General features: G+C 41.1%; 1 protein-coding gene across 2 annotated transcripts in view; it reads left to right on the top strand.

The window, feature by feature from the left end:
• The window catches only part of SDHC (succinate dehydrogenase complex, subunit C, integral membrane protein, 15kDa), a 53,514-nt gene that overhangs the window by 5,739 nt on the left and 38,325 nt on the right, over positions 1-9,450 (top strand). Inside the window, exons 2-3 of one of the 2 annotated variants that reach the window (XM_011957546.1) lie at positions 2,465-2,521; positions 6,945-7,046. In XM_011957546.1, coding sequence (XP_011812936.1) covers positions 2,465-2,521; positions 6,945-7,046 — 159 coding nt within the window. The remainder of the gene's footprint in view (positions 1-2,464; positions 2,522-6,944; positions 7,047-9,450) is intronic. The other variant, XM_011957547.1, reaches the window with a different exon arrangement.

Below are 9,450 nucleotides of genomic sequence, written 5' to 3'. Positions count from 1 at the left end.
GAACCCGGGAGGCGGAGCTTGCAGTGAGCTGAGATCCGGCCACTGCACTCCAGCCTGGGCGACAGAGCGAGACTCCCTCTCAAAAAAAAAAAAAACAAAAAACAAAAAAAAGACGTTGGGGAGACCAGTGTTAATATCTTACATATATATGTGGTGTATTGTAGTTTAGACAATGCTTTCCTGTATGTTTTCTTGTGCAGTCCCCTCAGCAACCAATAAGGTATTATCAGTGCCATTTTGTAATTGAAAACGCTGAAGCTCAATGACTCACTCAAGTTATACAACTTATTCTAAGATTTCAGGCTTGATTTTTTACTTTCCAATGTTATTTTTACATTACCATTGCTGCCTCAATCCAGAGAAGAGTTTCAGAAATGATTTGAGCAATGATTACATTCTGGGGAGACATGTTAACGCATTTAGAAGGGGCAGCAATAACTAGAAATTATAAGTTCTGGCTTGTCAATTAAAAATACAGAATTCCTGTTTTCACATGAAAGGGAAGGATAGATAATTACTTTTGTCAGATTTCAAATAAGGTTATGGCATTTGTGCAGCTAGTTTCTGTGAGGGCCTTGTAGAAAGTTTACACTGATATTTGTCTGGGAAACAATAGCGCTAGACAGAGAGGGCACGCCATAGATTCCAACCCACATCTGCAAACTCTTGCTGGGTAGCTGAGTGACTGGGCCTAGCCTGGTGTGAGGAATGCGTGCCCTGCAACTTCAGAGTCACAATTCAATTGATTAAAAGAGATTTGTTCCCACTTCTTTCTGGGAGCCTTGGGTATACAATGTCTGTATTCACCTCTTGCCTTCAAAGCTGGAAAGAGGGAAGAGCTGAAGAAGGAAGTGTTGGTTAGATTTTTTCCTTCAAGTAGTGGGCCCTTCTAGTGTATAATGTGAAGCATACAGCTTTTGAAAAGTTTGTACATCTAATATCAATGGTGTGAGGGACATCATGAGCTTTTTAAGAAGATCATTAGATCTTTATGAGATCTTGTATCCTAGTGCCTTGCAAGTAGTGGATATGCAATAAACTTTTGTAGAATCAATGTATTTTTAAGTTTTAGTTCCAGAAATTCACTCTATTTACCTTCTTAAATGCTTTTGGAAAGATTTGATACAATGATGTGACTGAAGGGTGTAATGGTTGTGTGTTTTTCATAATACATGGTGAGCATCCCTTTTCTGAAAAGCTTTGGACCAGAAGTATTTAGGATTTCCGAATTTTCTCAGATTTTGGAGTATTTGCATTATACTTACTGGTTGCGTATCACTAAGCTGAAATCCAAAATGCTCCAATGAACATTTCTTTTGAGCATCATGTCAGCACTTAAAACATTTTGGGTTATGGAGGGTTTCAGATTTTGGATTTTCCACAGTAGGGGTGCTCAACCTGTACCATGTAAACTTTGGATCAGTTAAATTCTCCTTAGATAGAATGCTTAGGCACATCTTAGTTTCTGACTTGAAAAGCAGTTCTGGCACTGATGTATACATTTCAAAAATAGCAATTTTTAAGTAGAAAACTTTCATAGGGTCAGTAAAAATTTTTTTATTCCCATTTTTTTGCACATGATTATAATTACATGAAAGACTTTTCGACTTGAAATTCATTCAGGATATATGGAGTTTAATTGATGTTAGTTCCTGAAATGACCTTCCTTAATATTTAGGATGCTCTCTTCACAAACCCCTTGCACTCTTCAACCTTTTATTTATTTATTTATTTATTTTTTGAGACAGTGTCTATCCCTGTCACCTAGTCTGGGGTGCAGTGGTGCGATCTTGGCTCATTGCAACTTCTGCCTCCCAGGCTCAAGTGATACTCCCACCTCAGCCTCCAGAGTAGCTGGTATTATAGGTGTGCACTACCACACCCAAGTAATTTCCATGTTTTTTGTGGAGATGGGGTTTTACCATGTTGTCCAGGCGGTATTGAACACCTAGGCTCGAGTAGTTCACTGGCCTCAGCCTCCCAAAGTGTTGGAATTATAGGCGTGAGCCACTGCACCTGGCCTGACCTTTTAAATTCATCCATTGTAGTAGGTCTCTGCTAAAGCTAAGCTATATGGTTGCAGTTACCAGTGGGCTTATTGTGTTTTTTTGGTTTGTTTGTTTTGTTAACCCTGTCTCTTAGACATCACCTCCTATAAGACCTAGCTTTTAAAAAATCACTTTCTCTATTTCTCTGATCATTACCAACTCTGATTATTCTTATTCTTTTATCTTGCATTATTTGTGTTTGATTAAAACTTTATTTTGCATTTTTAGGTAATATTTCTTATTATTTTCAAGTTAGAGTTGTAGCTTTTCAACTAGAAAATAGTATCAAGGACACTGATACTGTCATTGTTTTTATCTTATTTTTAATCTATCCCTTCACCCCTAAAAATAGAGAAGTTGATATACTAAAGTTGATCTCTAAATGTGTATTGATTTTTGATTCTCTTATCTTGCAGACATGTTGGTCGTCATTGCCTCCGAACCCACTTTAGCCCTCAACTCTGTATCAGAAAGTAAGTTTCTAAGTCTGGAAATTATTTTTTTTCCTTAGGGAAGAGCAATAGATTGTTGACTTAGATTTGATGGATATGTACAACAGTGGGCAGTTATAGACAGTTGACTGAAACTTAAGTGATTGTGGTCACTATTTATCATTTGTGTGTATGTGTGTTGTTTATTTTTGAGACAAGCTCTCACTCTATTGCCCAGGCTAGAGTGCAGTGGTACCATCAGGGCTTGCCGTAGCCTCAGCTTCCTGTAGCTGGGACTATAGGTGTGTGGTGTGCCACCATGCCTGGCTAATGTTTTGTATTTTTTGTAGAGATGAGGTTTCACATTTTGCCCAAGCTGGTCTTGAACTCCTGGGCTCAAGCGATCCCCCTGCCTCAGCTGGGATTATAGGCATGAGCCACGCACCTGGACTTTCATGCTATATATTTATTCTCAGCCTGTTGATGTCAACAATTGCCTTTGTGTTATTTTTACAAAACTTTTTATTTTGGAAATATTTTATACTTTCAGAAAAGTTATACGAATAGTAGGATGAAGTTCTATATATCTTTCACCCACATTTGCCAGTTGTTAACATTTTATTGTGTTTGCTTATCACGCCTTTTTGTATTTTAGATTATGCCATATGAAACTTTTATTTTTTTAGGTCAAAGCTGGTGAAATATTAATGATTTAGTGTAGTTCAGCCTAATATATATTTAATTATTAGTATTTTCGCTGAATGCTTTAAGGCTAAGTTGTGAATATCATGACCATTTGCCTCTAAATATTTCTCCTAAGAACAAAGAAATTGTCTTACATAATGCAGTATAATTATATAAGCATAATTATCAAATTCAGGAAATTTAACATTGATGAACTCTTACCTGATATACAGTTGATTTTCAGATTTTTCATTTGTCCCAAATAATATATTTTAGAGAAATACAATCAGCTGGGCACGGTGGCTCATGCCTGTAATCCCAACACTTTAGGAGGCCTATGCAGAAGGATTGCTTGAGGCCAGGAGTTCAAGACCAGCCTGGGCAACAGAGAGAGACCTAGTCTCCACAAATAATTAAAAAATAAAAAATTAGCTGAGTGTGGTGGTGTGTGCCTATAGTCTCAGCTATGGGGAGGCTGAGGCAGGAAGATGGCTTGAGTCCAGCAGTTCAAGGCTGCAGTGAGCTATGATCATGCCACTGCACTCCAGCCTGGGCAACAGAGTGAGACCCCATCTCTGTTTAAAAAAAAAAAAAGACTGGATGTGGTGGCTCACACTTGTAATTCCAGCACTTTGGGAGGCTGAGGCAGGAGGATCCCTTGAGCCCAGGAGTTCAAGACCAGCCTAGGCAACATAGGGATACCCTGTCTCAATCAATCAATCAATAAGAAACAGCTATCCTCAACCATTTAGTAGGCTGGGCATGGTGGCTCATGCCTGTAATCCTAGCACTTTCGGAGGCTGAGGTGGGCAGATCGCTTGAGCCCAGGAGCTTGAGACCAGCCTGGGCAACACGGTGAAACCCCTTCTCAACAAAAAATACAAAAACCAGCTGGGTGTGGTGGTGTGCGCCTCTAGTTCCAGCTACTTGGGAGACTGAGGTAAGAGGATCACCTGGATGGGGCAATGCAGAATTGTGCATAGCTTGAGCATAACTGTTTGATAGTTGGGTTCAACCTAGCCCAGTGACAAAACCAAGAAACTATTAAGGTACCAAGCTGAATCTAGTTCTTGATTTTTGAGAACCTGAAAGAGAATCTTGAAAAGCCAAATGAGAGCAGATGGTAATGTATGAGATAAAACTGTGGCCTTGGAAAAGCATAATCCATTTATGTGAATATTTTAAAAATATGCTTGCCCTGCCACCCAACAAGAAGTTGTGCTTTTATTGCCAGACCTGTGTATTGGGTGGGATTAGAAAGCAGAGTTATTGGCCTGGCACGGTGGCCCACGCCTGTAAACCCAGCACTTTAGGAGGCCAAGGCAGGCAGATCACGAGGTCAAGAGATCGAGACCATCCTGGCCAACATGGTGAAACCCCATCTCGACTGAAAATACAAAAATTAGCTGGGCGCGGTGGCACGTGCCTGTAGTCCCAGCTACTCAGGAGGCTGATGCAGGAGGATCGCTTGAATCCAGGAGGTGGAGGTTGCAGTGCGCCAAGATCGCGCCACTGCACTCCAGTCTGGTCACAGAGCGAGACCTCATCTCAAAATAGAAAAAAAAAAAAACAGAATTATCGTCTGATATGACTTTATCAGATGATTCCGGTTAATGGAATTAAAGTTGGAATAAAAATAAGGTAAGTGGAGGAACATGTTTTCCTAATACTGTGGGTTTATCCAGCCCACCATACTGTTATTGGAAAAGGGGTCTTGACCCAGACCCCAAGAGAGGGCTCTTGGATCTCATGTAGGAAGGAATTCAAGGTGAGTAGCAAAGTGCAGTGAAAGAAGCAAGTTTATTAGAAACTACTCAATTATATAGTAGAGTGTCCTCAGAAAACAACTGGGGGAACATGCTGTCTTTAAGTTTCTTTTTTTCTTCTCTCTCTTTTTTTTAAATATATATATATATACACACACATATATATGTATATATTTATAATTTTTTTAGGTCTTTAAGGTTTTATTTTTTTTTATAATTTTTAAATTTTTAATCTTTTTTTTGTTTTTTTTGAGACAGAGTCTTGTTCTGTCGACCAGGCTGGAGTGCAGTGGTGTGATCTGGGCTCACCGCAACCTCCACGTCCTGGGTTCAAGTGATTCTCCTGCCTCAGCCTCCTTAGTAGCTGGGATTACAGGTGTGCACCACCACACCCAGCTAATTTTTATATTTTTAATAGAGATGGAGTTTTACCATGTTGGTCAGGCTAATCTCAAACTCCTGACCTTGTGATCTGCCTGCCTCAGCCTCCCAAAGTGCTAGGATTACAGCCATGAGTCACCGCACCTGGCCAATTGTTAAAAATATTTTGAGGTAGAGTCTTGCTCTGTTGCCCAGGGTGGAGCGCCATGAGGCAATCACAGCTCACTGCAGCCTCTACCTCCGTGGGCTCAGGAGATCCTCCCACCTCAGCCTCCTGAGTAACTGGGACTGCAGGTGCAGACCATCATGCTTGGCTAAATTTTCTTTGCATTTTTTGTGGAAACAGGGTTTTGCCATGTTGCCCAGGCTGGTCTCAAACTTCTGGGCTCAAGTCATCTGCCCACCTTAGCCTCCTAAAGTGCTGGGATTATAGGCATGAGCCACCATGTCTGGCCTAAGTTTTCCTTATATAGAGATCTTGTCTATGTAAGGACTAAACTAAGCTGTGCCTACATGCAGGGGACCAGAGAGCATGACAGAATTTGTTATTCTATTGATTTAAAGAAAAGTATCCTTGACATTTTAGTGTGTAAGTACATCAAAGCGTGACTGTAATTATTTTGAAAGCATATGTTGTTACAGGTATTGGGACATCTGAACTTTATGTTGTTGCAGTTTGTCCTTGCAGGTGTTACCAAGCTGTTTCCTTAGCTGTAAACATCTTAGAACCATGGGTTGTCACTGGCAAGGAATGTGCTTTGCTGGTTTTAAGATGGAGTTTATTTTATTTATTTTATTTTATTTTATTTATTTATTTTTTGAGACAGTCTTGCTCTGTCTCCCAAGCTGGAGTGCAGTGGTGTGATCTTGTCTCACTACAACCTCTGCCTCCCAGGTTCAAGCGATTTTCCTGCCTCACCCTCCTAGGTAGCTGGGATTACAGGCGTGCGCCAACACACCTGGCTAATTTTTTTCTATTTTTGGTAGAGATGGAGTTTCACCATGTTGGCCAAGCTGGTCTTGAACTCCTGACCTCATGATCCACCCACCTCGGCTTCCCAAAGTGCTGGGATTACAGGCTTGAGCCACTGTGCCTGGCCTATTATTTTATTTTATTTTTATTATTATTTTCTGTTTTGTGTTGCTATAACAAGATGGAGTGGATTTTAAAATAGCGTCACTCTGGCTCTTCTAGGCTCCTGCTTCCCTAACAAAACCTTTTCTAAAAAGATATTGCAAAATTTTTTTTTTTTTTTTGAGATGGAGTTTCGCTCTTGTTGCCCAGGCTGGGCTGCAATGACGCAATCTTGGCTCACCGCAACCTCTGCCTCCTGGGTTCAAGCGATTCTCCTGCCTCAGTCTCCCGAGTAGCTGTGATTATAGGCGCCCACCACCACACCTGGCTAATTTTGTATTTTTAGTAGAGACGAGATTTCTCCATGTTGGTCAGGCTGGTCTCAAACTCGCGACCTCAGGTGATCCACCCGCCTCGGCCTCCCAAAGCGCTGAGATTACTGGCGTGAGCCACCATGCCTCTGGCCAGTGTTGCAAAATATTGACTTAACAGAACATTATGCAAAATACTAAACCAAGCTTACTTTCAGTTCTTTTCAAACTTTCTGGTTTTATTTTAGTGCTGTTCCTTTGGGAACCACGGCCAAAGAAGAGATGGAGCGGTTCTGGAATAAGAATATAGGTTCAAACCGTCCTGTATCTCCCCACATCACTATCTACAGGTAAGAACTCTGGAGCCAGAGAATCTAGAGGTTGTGGGTGAAAGTTCTAAAGGTTGATATTTGGCCTACCTGATACTTCCCTCACTTTTACTCAACTGAAATACTGCTATGTAGATGAGGTGAACTCTTCAGGGTAGAGGGAGATAACACAAGAATTATCGTACGCCTTTTTAATACGGAGATGACTAAATTCTATCTTCTATCATTGCAAGGGTAATCTATTTTTCAAAACTACCATTTAGAAAATTCTGGTAAGTCAAAATATAATTCCCATTAATTAAAAAATTTTTGAAACAATTTCACATTTACATAAACGTTGCAGAAATAACATAGAGTTCCCATATACTTTTATATTTAAGGTATATAGTATATATGCTAAGTTATATAGAAGTTGCAACTTTGCAAATTCTTCTTCTTTTTTTTCTGAGACAGAATCTTGCTCTGTTGCCCGGCTGGAGTGTAGTGGCGCGATCTCGGCTCACTGCATCCTCTGCCTCCTGGGTTCAAGCGATTCTCCTGTCTCAGCCTCCCAAGTAGCTGGGGCAACGGGCGCGTACCACTACGGACAGCTAATTTTTGTGTTTTTAGTAGAGATGGGGTTTCACCGGGTTGGCCAGGATGGTATCGAACTCTTGACCTAGTGATCCGCCTGCCTTGGCCTCCCAAAGTGCTGGGATTACAGGTGAGAGCCACCATGCCCGGCCACAACTTCTTAAATTATTCAGACATGCTAACAAGCAGATTCCCAGCTCGTCAACATGTCTGAATGATATAAGAAGAAGTTGCAATGATGATGATATCCAAGTATTATTCATGTATTCGTTTCTTCTTTTTTTATGTTTTTGAGACGAGTCTTGCTTGGTCACCTAGGCTGGAGTGCAGTGGTGCGATCTAGGCCCACTGCAACCCCTGCCTCCTGAGTTTACGCAATTCTCGTGCCTCAGCCTCCTGAATAGGTGGGATTACAGACATGAGCCTCCATGCCCGGCTAATTTTTGTCTTTTAGTAGAGATGAGGTTTTGCCACGTTGTCCAGGCTGGTCTCAAACTCCTGGCCACAAGTGATCCACCCACCTCAGCCTCCAAAAGTGCTGGGATTATAGGCATGAGCCACCACGCTCGGTCCCTGTATTTGTTTTCTATTGCTACTATAACAAGTTTCACAAACATAGTGACTTAAAATAACACAGATGTACTGTCTTACCATTCTTTAGGTTAGAAGTATGACATAGGTCTCATTGGGCTAAAATTAAGTTGTTTGCAGGGGCTGCATTCTTTTCCAGAGGCTCCTTGCCTTTTCCAGCTTTTATAGGTCATCCACATTCCTTGGCTTATGGCATTCTTTCTCTATTTTCAAAGCAAGCCATAGCAGAGTCCTTCTCACTTTGTATCACTCTGACTTGTTCTTCCTCCCTTTTCTCCTTTCAAGGACTCTTGTCATTACATTTAGACCTCCCCAAATATTTCAGGACAATGTCTCCATCTCAAGGTCTTTAATTTAATAATATCTGCAAAGTTCTTTTTGTGATATAAGATAATATATTCACAGGTTCTGGGGATTAATACATTGACATCTCCAGAGGGGAGGGTGCATTATTTTACCTACCGCAGTCTACCCTCTAGCCCTCAAAGTTTATGTCTGTCCCATGACAGAATACATTCACCACATCCCAGTGGCCCCAGAAGTTTCAACCTATTATAGCCTCATCTCAAAGTCTTAAAATTTCATCTAAATCTCCCCATCTGAACTAGGTATGGGTGAGGCTCTGGGTATAATCCCTTTTCAGGAACATTTTTTCTTCATCTGTGAATCTAAAGCAACAAGTTACATACTCCCAAAATACAGTGGTGGGACAGGCATAGTATAACAACTGTAGACATTCCTGCTCAAAAAGTGAGAAAATGTGTCCTGAAGTGGCAGGTCAAGAGAAAAAAAAAGTGAGAAAATGGAAGGAAAAAGGAGTCTCTGGTTCTAACCAGTTTGAAATTCAGCCAGGTAAACACCATTTGATTTCAAGGCCTGAGAATAATCCTTTGCGGCTATTGGCTTTGCCCTCTGGGCTTATAGCTCCATCCGCTATCCTTCTTTGTGAAAGGTGACACATGCTTTTGCAGCTGAGTGATTTTTAACAGCCTCTTTTTTGTCTGTAGAATTTTTGAGGTGTGACAGTCTTCTTTTCATCTTCTCTCTGTCACTTTTAGTCTATGCTGGCAGTATTTCTGTTGGTATAACATTCTTGAGAACATTGTGGGGGCCCGGGGCGATGGCTCACATCTGTAATCCTAGCACTTTGGGAGGCCAAAGCAGGTGAATTGCCTGAGCTCGGGGGTTTGAGACCAGACTGGGCAACATGGTAAAACCCTGTCTCTACTAAGATACAAAAAATTAGCCAGGTTTGGTGGTG

The sequence above is a fragment of the Colobus angolensis genome, unplaced genomic scaffold (assembly GCF_000951035.1).
Source record: "Colobus angolensis palliatus isolate OR3802 unplaced genomic scaffold, Cang.pa_1.0 Scaffold447, whole genome shotgun sequence".
NCBI lineage: Eukaryota > Metazoa > Chordata > Mammalia > Primates > Cercopithecidae > Colobus > Colobus angolensis.
This window is presented reverse-complemented; position numbering and strand designations above follow the sequence as displayed.